The 15,593-nt window shown below is 36.9% G+C and overlaps 1 protein-coding gene across 1 annotated transcript in view; it reads right to left on the bottom strand.

Moving 5' to 3' along the window:
• Positions 1-1,091, bottom strand: part of LOC119798154 (myosin-1-like) — a 38,134-nt gene extending 37,043 nt beyond the window's left edge. The window contains exon 1 of the mRNA XM_038307519.1: positions 857-1,091. Within this exon, the coding sequence (XP_038163447.1) occupies positions 857-898 (42 nt within the window). The 5' untranslated portion in view covers positions 899-1,091. The remainder of the gene's footprint in view (positions 1-856) is intronic.
• Between the last annotated feature and the right edge of the window lie 14,502 nt (positions 1,092-15,593).

Here is a 15,593-nt window from a genome sequence, read left to right on the forward strand (position 1 = left end):
CTATTTTTAATGCACTGTGATCCTGTCTTGTATACACAACACAGCATTTTGACTATGCAATGGTCTAAAATGGATTGAACCACTGCTTTTCTACCCATTCTGCTATACATTTCTTGCTATGTTTGGAATCACTTTCAAATACTAGTTTGTACTCAGCTTAATTCACCCTCCTTTATATTCAATTGCTATAAAATCACTAATAAGTGTGCAGGGACATTATTGTATTTTCAGATAAAATGGAAGTTTGTTTAGACAGACCCACAGACAGATGGATATCCTTGAAATGGAGCAGTTATTCAGGTTTTTATCTCACCTTTGAGGGAATTTACTGGGGCATCAATAGTTTTTACGGTTTTTATAAACTCTGCACTAATTTTTTTTATGATAAAGAAAACACATTTCAGAGCTGAAAAAGTGCCAAAACTCTAACTTTATGTAGTGGTGGTCACATTGATAATATTCAGGTAATGAAGTTCAGCTGATTGGCCAATCAATCAGGATAGGAGCCAGCTGCTGCCAATCAGAGGCGCTGAAAATTGATTTATACCGTAAAAGTAAAAATAAAATAAAATTGATTTATACTTTTCAGACTTAGCTTCTCCTACTTTATCAATTGTATGTCAAATACGCATAAAAGTAAGTATGATAAAATATTGTACCATGAGTATTTAGATTTAAAAACTAACTTTTCTTGCAAGTTTCAGACAGTCGCTCTCTGTATTGAAGAAAGATTACTTAGGAAATATGTTTGTAAATAAAATACCAAAGTCAAAATACTTTTTAAAACGCCTTAAATGTGCCACTCGTGTTATAATTATTTTATTTTCTATTCTAATCCGATTATCGGTAGTTTTACCTCATCCAGGACTTGAAAAACAGGAGTAGAAGATTCTTCCATGGCCAGAGCCCAATCATCAGGGAGGGGGGAAAAAATACAAAAAACTGCTTTTCAATTATTAAACTTCGGAGAGTTTAAAAAGTTCGTCCTTTCACTGATTTACTGGTCCCTTACTGGTGTGTTGCGGTTACCATAACAACGACGTCTCCGCCCCCTTTCCGAACAGAGTAACAGAGTTCAATTCAGAGCGATTTTTATCTATCTATCTATCTATCTATCTATCTATCTATCTATCTATCTATCTATCTATCTATCTATCTATCTATCTATCTATCTATCTATCTATCTATCTATCTATCTATCTATCTATCTATCTATCTATCTATCTATCATCATGTCTTTTTTTTCCCATTTGCAGCTATTATCCAGCAGGTGGCAGCAAATAGATATACTTTCATCAAAATACTGGAAAATGTGAAGGACCAAAAAATAATTATAATAAATAAAAAAATAATAAATACAATAAAAATGAATCCAGATACCTCAGTCTAAAAGAAATAGGTAAATATGATGACTGTGCTACTGATACAACATTTCTGTTTCCTTTTAGGGTTTGTTTTTCTCCCACAGTGCAGCCTCAGATTTGGACTGGACTATCATTCACTTTATGCAACAACTGCTGGGATGAATTATTCATCTCATTGCACGGGTCATGCTGAACCCACACTTAATGCAGTGTTAGAGACAGTTTTACTCTTATGGTTCTGGTCACCCTGGCTTCAGTGGCTGTTGAAGGAACACGACTCAGCTTTAAACACAGCTTTGGGAGAGGTTTAGGCAATACAAGTGAACATCTAACAAATGAGATCAGAATGAAAAAACAAACTCTGCCAAGACAGTTCTCACTTTCACAGCAATGTCTGACCAATTGAATGAAATCTGTTAGGAATCTTTATCGCCATCAGGTGTTGATTTTCCATCTATCCATTATCAGTCATGCTTATCCCTTTTCGGGGTCACGAGGGGTGCTGGTGCCTATTTCTAGCTGTCTACGGGCGAGAGGTAGGGTCCACCCTGGACGGCTCGCCAGTCCATCACAGGGCAACACAGAGACAAACAGGACAAACAACCATTCTTGCACACACTCAGACTTGAGGACAATTTAGAGAAGCCAATTAACTTAACAGTCATGTTTTTGGACTGTGGGAGGAAGCCGGAGTACCCTGAGAGAACCCACAGATTCTCAGGTAGAACATGCAAACTCCATACAGGAAGACCCCGGTCTGGGAATCATGCTACGAACCTTCTTCCTGCAAGGCAGCAGTGCTACCCACTGTCCACTGAGCAGCCCAGTGTTGTTCTTGTCAACACCAAAATTGTTGGCTGATTCATGGCTGGTATTCGTCAGTGATTTCGGATCTATGGGCAAATGCAACCTGATGAAATAAGTTCAGTTTATAACAATTTCTATTTTGATCATTTAAACTTAAACATTAGGGCTGCACAGTGATGGAGTGGGTTGCTCTGTTGCCTAGCAGCAAGAAGGTTCTGGGTTTGAATCCTGGCCCTGGGTCTTTCTGCGTGGAGTTTGCATGTTCTCCCCGTTCATACGTTGGTTCTCCTGCTTCCTCCCACAGTCCAAAAATATGACTGTTTGGTTAATTGTCTTCTCTTAATTCTCCTTAAGTGTGTGTGTGCATGGTTGTGTCTGGGTGTACCCCGCCTATCACCCTTAGAATGCCGGAAATAGGCACCTGCCCCAGGAGTAAGCGGGATTGACGTGTTTATTTCTTTCAATTTAAATTATTATAACTGAAAACTAATGAAAACCCAAAATTTAGCATATCAAATTAGAATATCAAGAAAACGTTTATAATATTTAAGGAGCCTGGTTCCACTCCAATCAGTTAATTAACTTAAAACACATTGAAAGTCATTTAAAATGTACTGTTCTGTCAGGTAAACAAAGATGGGGGAAGACTGATGACTTGACCAATGACACCTTATGCAATGAGGGCAGGACATAAAAGACCATTGCTAAAGAGGCTGGCTGTTATTCTCAGAGCTCTGGGTTTAAGCACATTAATATAGAGGTGAAGGGAAAGAAAGATTTGGTAGAAAAAATGCATACAAGCAACAAGGATAATTGCACCCTTGGGAGGACAGTAACCCATTCAAAAGGTAAGGAGGGATTTACAAAGTGTGGACTCCAGGTGGAGTCAGTGCTTCAAGGACGACTGCATGGTAAGACATGGGTTTCAGCTGTTGCATTCTTTTTGTCCAGCCCCTCTTGAGCAAGAGACATCAGAAGCTTTCTGTTTTGGCTAACAGTGAGCAACTGAGTGGTCCAAAGTTATGCTTTCCAGAGAAAGTAAATATTGCTTTTTCTTTGGAAATGAAGGACCCAGAGTCTGGAGGAAGATAGAAGAGGCAGAGAAGCCATGTGGCTTGATGTCTAGAGTTTCCACAGCTAGTGATGGTTTAGTGTCCCATACCATCTCCTGGTGTTGGTCCACTGGGTTTTCTGTTGTCCAAGGGGAATTTTTCAGAGCATTCCATGCTCATGCACCATCTTTAATGAGATACAGATTTTATTTCAATGTCATTTGATTCTTCCACCTGTTCTGTGGATCTGTTACTAATCTTCACTAGCAAACTTTGGAGGCCTTTACAGAACTGCTCTTTTTAATATAAAAATAGATGACACATAGGCAAATTCTTCCACTGGTTTTTATTCCAAAAACATGATAACCACCATGTCTGGCTTTCTTTACAATTATACACTGTTTAGTGTCATATCAGATCAAATTAAATTAAAATAGATCAAAGCTGCAGCTGTAATGTGGCACAATGGAAAGATCCTCAAAGGGTAAAGAAGCCTTTTTTGGCACTTTGTTTGAACCCGTGGTTCCTGGCAGCATCCACTGGACTTTTGATGACTATGTGGTCATTCTGGTGTGCTCAGTGTTACCATTTTTGGAGAAAAAAAATCACAACTAAGAATTAAGATATTCTAAGTATCACAAGTTGATAATCATGGGTTTTGTTTTATTGTTTTTTTTTATATGGCAATACTTTTCTTTTACTCATGCACAAGTGAATTTACTTTAGATTTATTGTGTGTGCTGACTAAATTTGTTTTGCACGTTTCTTCCCACCAGCGTTACCATAATTGCTGTCTGGTGACTCATGACTTTATTCTTTGCCACAGTTCAGGGCATCTGCTGTGAAGTTTAACGATCTTCAACAGATGTTGAAGGTGCATCTTGCATCAGACAGCAGTGATTAAGAGTGCTAACCACATTTATGGGTTTTTATGCAGCTTTTCTGCAGGGCTCTGCAAAAACAACCCAAAAGAAAGGAAAAAAAATGTATGCCAACAAACACAAATGTTATGGTTGGTTGTAGATTTTCAATATAACCCAAAACAGCAAATGTACTGGTCAGTTAAGGTGACCAGATCTCCCTTTTGAGACATTTATAGAAACTTTTGATGATGCTGAAGGCTTTTTCACTTACAGTAGAGGAGGTTGTGGAAAAGCGGGCAATAAACACACTCTTAAAGCTTTAATTCGTTTAAAAAAAAAAAAGGAAAAAACACTTTCTGAAACCGGAGTCTTTTATTCTTATTTTCTGGCATCTAAAAACCAAATGCAATTGTAAACGGGAATGAGTCATAACAACTATATAAAACAAAGACCTTTTTACTTCTGTAGCTATTTTAAAATTGAGGATAAGCAAAGTTATTTCAACCCACAGGCTCCAAAGTCTGTAAAATATGTACACAATTTAAAAACATTTAAACATGGGTTACCTGCAAAATAAATAACTGGGAATTTCTTTTTTTATTTATTGTTGGCAATATCCATGTCTGCTGTCATTACTTAGATTTTTCCCCAGGATCTCTGTGGAGAATCCACAGCTTTGTTTCACCATGTGTCAGCCAGTTGACTCCAGACTAAAAGACCCCCTTCACCATGAACTCTTCTGACTCATGCAGTTCTTTCTGAGAAAACAAAAAACATATGTACTGGACATCCATATGGGTGTTTTCCCTATCTATGTCTCTGAGGAAAATAAGCTGAAGCTCCATGTTTGTGCTGATCATGAACATTTTTAAAAAGATGACTCGGTTAGGATAAAATGTTTTTTTTTTTTTTATCCTTTGTTGTCAATGTATGATGTGGGTTTGATATAAGTGCTCCACATAAACTAAAATGGCAGCCAGTCCTGAAACACAAATGGTCATTTTCTAGTCAGAGTCAATCAGTGATCAGTTTCTGGTATGTAAAATTACTCAACTTTTACAGTTGATAATTTAAAGTTATTTTCCACAATTCACTCCTAATCTACTGTTGAAGAAAGAAACATTTATCTCTGAAAAACAATGCAGTTTAATAAAATCCCACATAAAACTTTTTTTATTAGTTACTTGTGAAAAATTCCCATTTAGGAAACGAAACAGGCATGGAACGATTAAATACAAGAACAGAAAATGTTGTTTTTTTTCCTTTTTGGTACAAGAAAGAAGGAGCTTAGGTTACAAAGCAGGGGCTACAAAACCATGACACAGCATTTTCCTAACACGACCAAGCATTTGCATTTTTCCCCTCAAAAGCCATTGCTGCTTTCCAAGGTGTATCAATGTTGCTGATCATTCTTTTAAAATAATTGGACAGCAGTCATCAGATACTAATATTGCTGCAGTCAATGCGTCTAAGATTCTTAATCCTCAGTATTAGTGTGTGGTTAAACTAGCATTAGTTCAAAAATGTCTTTCTCCTTCCATTTCTAGGAGATGTTGTTAGTCTGTGATGTACTGCTCTAGATTTTTCTTGCTGTAGTTCTCTGATTTCTATTCTGCTCACAGTATACAGGTGCTGGTCATAAAATTAGAATATCATGAAAAAGTAGATTGATTTCAGTAATTCCATTTAAAAAGTGAAACTTGTATATTATATTCATACATTACATACAAACTCATATATTTCAGATGTTTATTTTGTTTAATTTTGATGATTACAAATGACAACAAATGAAAATCTCAAATTCATCATATCAGAAAATTAGAATATTGTGAAAAGGTTCAAAATTGATGGCCCCTGGTGCCACACTCTAATCAGCTAATTAACTCAAACCACCTGCAAAAGCCTTTAAATGGTCTTTCAGTCTAGTTCTATAGGCTACACAATCATGGGGAAGACTGCTGACTTGACAGTTGTCCAAAAGACGACCATCGACACCTTGCACAAGGAGGGCAAGACACAAAAGGTCATCGCTAAAGAGGCTGGCTGTTCACAGAGCTCAGTGTCCAAGCACATTAATAGAGAGGCGAAGGGAAGGAAAAGATGTGGTCGAAAAAAGTGTACAAGCAAGAGAGATAACCGCACCCTGGAGAGGATTGTGAAACAAAACCCATTCAAAAATGTGGGGGAGATTCACAAAGAGTGGACTGCAGCTGGAGTGAGTGCTTCAAGAACCACCACACACAGACGTATGAAAGACATGGGTTTCTGCTGTCGCATTCCTTGTGTCAAGCTACTCTTGAACCACAGACAGCGTCAGAAGCGTCTTGCCTGGGCTAAAGAGAAACAGGACTGGACTGCTGGTGAGTGGTCCAAAGTCATGTTCTCTGATGAAAGTAAATTTTGCATTTCCTTTGGAAATCAAGGTCCCAGAGTCTGGAGGAAAAGAAGAGAGGCACTTCATCCACGTTGCTTGAAGTCCAGTGTAAAGTTTCCACAGTCAGTGATGGTTTGGGGTGCCATGTCATCGGCTGGTGTTGGTCCATTGTGTTTTCTGAGGTCCAGGGTCAACGCAGCCACATACCAGGAAGTTTTAGAGCACTTAATGCTTCCTGCAGCTGACCAACTTTTTGGAGATGCAGATTTCATTTTCCAACAGGACTTGGCACCTGCACACAGTGCCAAAGCTACCAGTACCTGGTTGAAGGACCATGGTATCCCTGTTCTTAATTGGCCAGCAAACTCTCCTGACCTTAACCCCATAGAAAATCTATGGGGTATTGTGAAGAAGAAGATGCAATACACCAGACCCAACAATTCAGAAGAGCTAAAAGCCACTATTAGAGCAACCTGGGCTATCATAACACCTGAGCAGTGCCACAGACTGATCGACTCCATGCCACGCCGCATTGCTGCAGTAATACAGGCCAAAGGAGGCCCAACTAAATACTGAGTGCTGTACATGCTCATACTTTTCATGTTCATACTTTTCAGTTGGCCAACATTTCTATAAATCCTTTGTTTTTATTGGTCTTCAGTAATATTCTAATTTTCTGATATGATGAATTTGAGATTTTCATTTGTTGTCATTTGTAATCATCAAAATTAAACAAAATAAACATCTGAAATATATGAGTTTGTATGTAATGTATGAATATAATATACAAGTTTCACTTTTTAAATGGAATTACTGAAATCAATCTACTTTTTCATGATATTCTAATTTTATGACCAGCACCTGTAGTTTCTTCTGCTGCCAAACAAAATGGAGAGAGATGATTCTTTGTGATACCAGAATGAGTTTCACTATAGAGAACAGAGTGCAAAATATTCTTATCCAAAGTTTGATTTTTGTGTGTGTCAGGCTGGATAATTAGATTCCAGGTACATGGCCCAGCATGACTCAGAGGTGGAGTCTTTCCCAGGCCTGAATGTGTGTCCCAGAGGATCAGAGGAAATTGCAACCAGCTTCTTGTTTCCACAGAGAACATGTTCATAATTTCTGTACTTAGTTCACAATTTCCCAGTGACATACATAAACTAGGTGGTCAAGGACCTGGGGGAAAGGTTACAGTAGAGTAACACAGGTCTAATTCACTTATTGAATACAACTAAAATAGACAGTAGTTTGGGTTATTTTACCAAAAAATTGGGGGGGGGGGGGGGGGGGGGGGGGGAAACTCCACAATGAAACTTTTGTTAGTAAACTAAGCAGTCACAAAAAGAGAGCAATGTTTCATTTAAATCAGGCGTCCCTAAAGTTGGTCCTTGAGGGCAGCTGTCCTGCAGGTTTTAGAGGTTTCTTTGCTTTAGCACAGCTGATTCTGATGATTGCAGTTCAGCAAAAGCCTGTTAATCAACTATCAATGTAAATCAGCTGTGCTGAAGCAGGGAAACCTCTAAAACCTGCAGGACAGTGGCCCTCCAGGACCGACTTTGGGGATGCCTGATTTAAACGATAAAAAAGTCAAATTTTCATGTCAGCTCAGGACTGGAGAAGGGTCTTTTTCCATTAAAAAGTTAGTAGTCCTTCTCTAACACCTATACCTGTTTACAGTCTTTAAAATAAGACAGATCAGATAATTTAATACATTTACATTCCAACAGTCATTTTTTCAGTTGTTTTTTTAATTCAGAAACTATAAGATAACATAAAGTTGACAAAAAAGGCAAAAACCTTAAGAAATAGCAGGACATCATGTCCTCACCATAAGAGAATTAAGAATGAATGAAAAACAAAGTGAATTTCATCTATTTATGTAATGCAACCAAGTTTTAAAATCCTACAATTTGCTTTAAAGTAAGCAACAAAGGCAACACAAAGGTTCAAAACAATGAACCTTTGCAGGATGCTGTCCCCAAAACAAATTAAAATGGCTCAAACAAACAAGATTTATAAACTCTTGTGTCCTAGTCAAAGCCTGCACCATAATCGATGAGAGATGAGGCAGTTTTACCTTAAACTGACCACTCCAACTTGGAAAACATTCAGTTTTGATAAATGCAAACAATTCTGCAAGGAGAGGAGGAACACAACTCCTCCCCAGCACCATATATGAAGCACTGCCATTGACCTTAATGCATGATTTCAATCTCCACAAATTCTAGGACTGACAAGTAGTTTAACCGGACAATAACTTCATTAGGGCATGAATTGTTGTCTTTATCCTTTAAGAACTGTATGTTCTGTGTTAAGTTTTATTTTCTTCCTAATGCATACATTTTATAATCGACAGAAATGCAAAAAGAGGAAATCTACAATTCACAGCACCTAATATGTAAAATGTTGTAAAAAACAGTTTCATAATTATCTTAAATTACATTCGACACAAACTCAGTCCTGTTTAGATTATGCATACTTTTCTTAATTGATGACAAAAACAAACAAACAAATTAAATACCAAGCTGGCCTGTTAGGGTGTAGTTATCTGGTAATATCACATTTTTATAGATTTTTAATCTAAAAGCATAAGCACAACATCTAAATACAAGGTTTTGTTTCTGCTGTTTAAATGAATTATTTATGTTTATTACTTATGTTTAAGTAAGTAAAATAATTGACTAGCTATGAGAAATTTGCATGGAAAACAAAGTCTTTAAACTTTTAGTGATGAAACTGCTAAGATAAAATGATGTTAGAAAATGAAATGAGATGAAAAGAGAAGACCTACTTTGATGATGCATGAGATTATTCATGACATATGTTGACCAAGGATTTAAATCCCTTCTGTAGAGTTGCAGTGTTCAAAATAGTTTTTATGTATTTTTTGTTGGTAATATTAAAAAAACTACAGCTGAACATTTATTATTAGCTGGTTTGCTGCTTAAACTGGACCAATGCTTATATCTAAGAAAGAAATAAAGACAGGTGAGAAGTAAGCAACCAGGAAGTAATTCCTTAAGAATTGCTTTCTTGCATGCTGTAAATAATAGATTAAAACAATGAAATACATCTGTTTCCAGAGCTTGATGACAACCGTATAAGTTTGTCAGTGTTTGAGCTTTTCATCAAATCTGGGAGGAATCTTCCACTGCCGTCTGGCTTCCTTTTTCTTTAATCCTAGTCAGACACATCTTTTATAACAGAGCCTTCACCAGTTATGATATTCACAATTAAGGCTTAATCTCATTCCCTGTTACCACATCGGCCTTACCATTTTTTCCTTAAATTAGAAGCTACAAAGTAATAAGTCAGACTTATCATTACCGGTAGTTATTTCTGGCTCCCTTTTACTGGAGGTTAATAAGGACTGACAGCTGTACCACTCCAATAATTGATCTTATGTCTTGAGTGACATAAAACATGCAACATTTCCTCTCAACCTTTGGAATCACTATCAGGGATTTCAGCCCTCTGATAAATTCCCTCAAAGCTGGGTACTGCAAACCGCAGACAGACAGACATACTTTATTTCTCCCAAGCTGGGACTTTGCAGTGTAGCAGCAGCTTTACACATATATGGACATCTCTTTTGTAATTCTAATATATTGTTTACTGCATTTTCTGATGTCACCATAGAGATGCACTTATAAAAACTTGTTGTTGCAAAAATTGAACAGTTTTTTCCCTAGATTTTAAATATTGTTTAATAGGCAACACACAATAAAGAGTACGCTTTAGGAATTTGCAGACTTTGACAGCTGCTTGTGTTTTTTGGCCGTATTTTATTTTTACATGTTTATTTCTTGGTTTATCTTTATAACTTGCACATTGAGTATGCATAAAGTTTCTTCTTATCTTTTCACTCCTGCTGTTAGAAATGGCATGACTTAAAATACTCTAATGTTTTCCTTCAATTCACTTTTTTTTTATTGCCAGAAAGATAAACCACAGAGACAGAGTATAATTTTCTATGGCTGGTGGTTCTTCTTCAATAAGGCAAAGTGAAATTTTATGGCATGATATGCTGTATCAACATCTTTTTAATGTGTCTATGCTATTTTGCTGTGGAAAAAAGGGGTTTTACTGTTCAATTCAGGGTGTAACCGTTACAGCAAAACCAAAATTACAGGGAAAAAAGCTTTTACTGTTTTAGTGAGGGAAAACAGAGTTTGATGATAAAATACATTTATGACATTGATGATAAAATACATTTAATCTGAGATGAATAATTTGCATGTTTGTCAGGAGAATAGAGAGATACGTGATCAAAATATGCTTTAATATAAAGGCCCTTACTCATTTATTGTTAGGAGAACATGCAAATTACAAGTTTTCTTGCACCTTTCTGATCCTAAGCTGTAGGCCAGTCATTAAAATCAAAGTCAAGTCAAGTCAAAAAGCCTTTATTGTCATTATATTCTGCGACAGATACAATGAGATTTGGGACTTCCATAACAGCTACCGTGAAACAGCTTAATTAATCTCTTTCTCAACCTTTTTTTAAGTCAGCTGGGACCAGACAGAGTCCAGACTTCCTTTCTTGTGATTCAATGGCACCATATTAAACTGCAAACCCACCCCCTGCCTTGGTCCATTCTTTACCAACTGACACCAAATCCCAAATTCCCTATACCTCAGTCACAGCTAATAACTAGTATTTGCTGAGTCGACAAGTTAACACATGCATTGCGTGAAGCTGGGAGAGGAACAGATGTTGATGTTAGGGTAAAGGTATGCAGCTCCAGTGTCAGTTACTGGCTCCCTTTGCGACCTTCGAACCGCAAATAAATGGGGTAAGGGGTTGGGAATGTAAAAGCTGTGACCTTCATGCTTGTGTTCAAACCAAGAAAAACAGATATTATGGATTGGCATACAAAGTAGAAAAAACAATATGTATAAGCAAAAAAAAACAAAAAAAACTGCAGCCCTCTTGAAGGGATTTATCACCAGTAACTCATGCTGTAAAGCTAACTCTTATGTTTGACTTAACATGAAAAAAATAGGCACATCTAGTGAAATATTAAGTGCATTTTGTACAGCATATGGTTTGGCATAAAGGGTACACAATTCAAACTATATCATCAAGACAGAATAATTGCAATAATTCCCCTTAAATGTGGGTGAAACATTTTTGTGACTGCATTTAAACCAGTTCATAAGCTAAAAATCCTCTAAAAGTAGTATGCTGCAAAGACAGGCAACAAAACAACATGCATTTTAAAGCAGGTTTAAATGCCATGATGCAGATGTTGCACTCCAATAAAATGTTGGCGTGTTTTAAAACTGGAAGATTCTGCCAAGTCTTACCTGCACTTCCAGATCGCCACGTCATCAGGATCTACATCTGCCAATCTTCTCCTCTCCAAACCTCCTAAAGAACCAGTCGCAGCATAGTCTCTCCTTTATAAGCTGCCTCCAAACTTCTTTATCTTCAATCTCACCACCAGGCTAGGCCCCCGAGAGGAAGACATCTCTATTATCATATACCTATCAATGAGATCTTCATCAGCAATGCTCAGTTTTATGTCTTTTTTGGGGTCTGGGAGTAAAAATTGTTTTATTTATCTTGATGAACTCTCAAATATCCTCCTTGTCTCTGAGACTCTCCCGGTTTAAAACCTAGTTGTCATTACAATGTAATTATTCAAAAGAGCACGAACATTTTCATAGAAACACAGGTTTTCATAGCCAGATGTAGAGAAAGCTCTATTAATTAAATGCAAATGTAAAGACATGACTGTCAAACAGCAGAACTAGAGTACAAGTGTGAACAAGATCGTGTCATCTATAAATTGTGCACAACAGCACACAACATAAAAAAGGTGTTCATGCCTGTTTTTATGTAAGGTTTCTATTTTACATTTTTGTCAACAGTATTTTTCTCTGAAATGCACAGCCTATCAAAGGCAGCAATATATATAAAAGCTTTAAAAGAAGTTAAAAACACCAGCTCATGTGTATTATCCCAAAAAATAAAGATAAAGACTTATTTTCCTGAGTACGAGCCAAAACTGTCTATTCCTGTTTTCTGCTCCGATGATTGTAAGTCTTACCTTGATTAAACTGCTCTACTCACAAACCCCCCCATACGCCAGCTAGTCTCTACTTTTGGTTCCAATCCAAAAAAACTCCTCCTAACATCTGGACGATGTCCAGTTTTCAGGTTTGGGCAGACTGAGTAGAAAGAGTAGCAACAGTAAAAGAGGGAGGATGTTTAACAAACAGAGGAATCTCTATTTATTATTCCACCCAGAAAAATCTGTTACCTGTGAGTTTTGTCCATATTTACTACATGTAGCACTAACTGCTACATTAAGAATCACTTTTCTAGAAGCAACATTCTCAGGTTATAAGCTAAAATTTGTATTCGTAACCTTCAATCTTTTTTTCTACACTCCAATAAAAAAATATACAGTATTTCCAACTGTTTATAAATCAAATTTTAATAAAAGTTTTGTCTGTTATATACTGTAACAACACACGATTTCTCTTCAGAGATTCATTTTAATATTTAGAGAAATGACACCCTATTAAATATAAGTATGTTCATGTTTAAAAGTATTCTTTACACTGGAAATAAATGTATTATATTTGTAGTTGCACAGCCTCAATTCACGTTGTTTCACAGAATAAAAGAAAATACATAAAAAGCAATACAAATATATCTACAAAAAACATTTACAACAGCCTGCATAATAGTTATTATTATCCCCTTTGGCTAAAACGACAGCAACGGGATGCTTCTTGCAGTAAGTCTATTGGTCTTGGACTGAGAAAAGCAGAACCTATTTCCTCCTGCCAGCTGTCAGTTGTTCGATGTAGGCTATGACAACAAGCACAAGTCACCCAAAGCATCACAGTGAGATTAAGATCTGGGCCGTACTTGTCAAATCACATCACATTTTTTCTTAAGCACTCTCTGATAAACAGCGTAATTCATAGTAGATTATGATGCTGAGCTGCAAAGGCTTTTTTGGAGATCCTCTTTTCTTTCTGGTAAACTTCAGTCTGCCAATGGAATATCTTCTATTAGCTTTGAACTTGTGCTGTCCCTCTCTGCATGTAGAAACATGTATGTTAATATCAACAACAGCAAGAGTCTGATGTAATTTGAACACCCTGCTATTTTGCAAGTTCCCCCACTTAGAAATCATGGAAGGGTCTGAAATTGTTATCGTTGGTGCATGTCCACTGTAAGAGACATGATCTAAAAAGAAAACCAAGGAGTGGCTCTGGCAGAAGCATATCAAGGTTCTGGCGTGGCCTAGCCAGTTTCCAGACCTAAATCCAATAGAGAATCTTAGGACGAAGCTAAAACTCTGTTTCTCAGTGACAGCCCAGAAACATTGCTGATCTAGAGAAGATCTGTGTGGAGGAGTCGGCCAAAATCCCTCCTGCAGCGTGTGCAAACCTGGTTAAAAACTGCAGCAAACGTTTGACGTCTGTAATTGAAGACAAAGGCTACTATTCCAAATATTAACATTGATTTTCTCAGGTGTTTAAATACTTTTTTCAGCAGTATCATACAAATAAATAGTAAAAAAAACAAAAAAAAAAAAACATGCATTGTGATTTCTGGAGTTATTTTCTAAGAATAGTCTCTCATAGTGGGCATACACCTACGGTGACAGTTTTATAGCCCTCCATGATTTCTTAGGTGGAGAACTTGCAAAAAAGCAGACTGTTCAAAAAATACTTATTTTCCTCACTGTAGATCATCTGATGAAATTTTAGGTGTTTTGAGACTTCTATTAGCATCTTGTTGTCTGATTTTAGGGCGAACCTATTCAGACACTCAGATCAAGCTTGTTGGGATTTTTTCAAATGCTTATCAGCCTAATGAGCTACTTCCATCCTCTCTTTGAGGGCATTAGGTCACTTCTTTGATCCTACCGTTATGTAACTTTCATGTCAACAGTCTGGAGCATACAAACTAAACAGGGAAAGCCTCCTTCGAAATGCTGAGCAATGATGTTCTTGTCTCTAAAGTGAAAAAAATAAAACTTTACTGGCAACTCTAAAGGCACTCTTTATGAGAGAGTCATACAGAGTGTTTTCAGTCGATGTTTTCTTTAGATTTGCCGTGACACTGGCAGCTAAAGGAACCTTTAAATAACGCCAAGGACACTGTACTGTGAGAAAGTTAAAAAAAATAAAGTATTTACATTTTTTATGAATTAGAATGAATGTTTGAAATGTTAATGAATTAAATTTTGTATCATATTTTACATAGGATTTTACAAAACATCTTCTTTATTCCGTAGATTTTCCTTTCTTTCTGCCTAACACAAGTAAAATTATAATGAAAAATAGATCTGTGTGCCATGTCTTATAGTAACAGAAAGTTTGCTTGAAAGCAAAAGCAGAAGAGGGAAAGAAAGGGAGCAAAGAAAACACGGTATGTGGGTTAAATGAAAGGGTTTGTATGGTTTGGATGGAAAAAAATCAGAGGGTGAGGCTGTATAATAGTGGCCTTTTTTTTACCCTGACGGGTTGATTTTTGCCTTTAAAAATCTGCAGCCTTTACTTTGGTTTGATGAAAGCATTCACTCTAGTCTGACTACTCACAGAGAGAAAACTACTTTTCATATATTAGGCATCAAGTTCTTCCATACTTGCTTTTACTACAGCTGTGAATGATTTGTAGATTGTAAAAATATCACATAAACAAGATCCTTATATGGCATCTTTATTACCCTAAAGGGAAGCCCCCACTTCCAAAAAAGAAGTCATGTTATACATTTAATTTAAGTATTATCACACCCAACCGGGGCCAGCCTAATAAAACTGTATGAAAAAATGAAAATGACTGCAAACATGGCTTATGTCTGTAGGATAATCATAAAGCTGGTATTTCTGTATACGCTATCCTCTTTTTGCACTCTTCAGGTCGAACACAATGGAGAGCAAACAGGGACGGCAAAAACAAGAAACGCAGACCTATTAGAGTGTGCGATAACGATCAAACACAGACGACAGCTTTGAAGATTGTAAAAGCCAGTGACATTCCACAAGCTCCATGAAATCATCCCTGTGGCTTAAACAGATGTAAACAATCTGCTTGATGGATTCGTCATTATAAAACACCTGGTAGTAGTGGTTTTGTTGTCGGTGTCTTCTTGTAGTT

The sequence above is a fragment of the Cyprinodon tularosa genome, unplaced genomic scaffold (assembly GCF_016077235.1).
Source record: "Cyprinodon tularosa strain WSP-4 unplaced genomic scaffold, ASM1607723v1 ctg611, whole genome shotgun sequence".
NCBI lineage: Eukaryota > Metazoa > Chordata > Actinopteri > Cyprinodontiformes > Cyprinodontidae > Cyprinodon > Cyprinodon tularosa.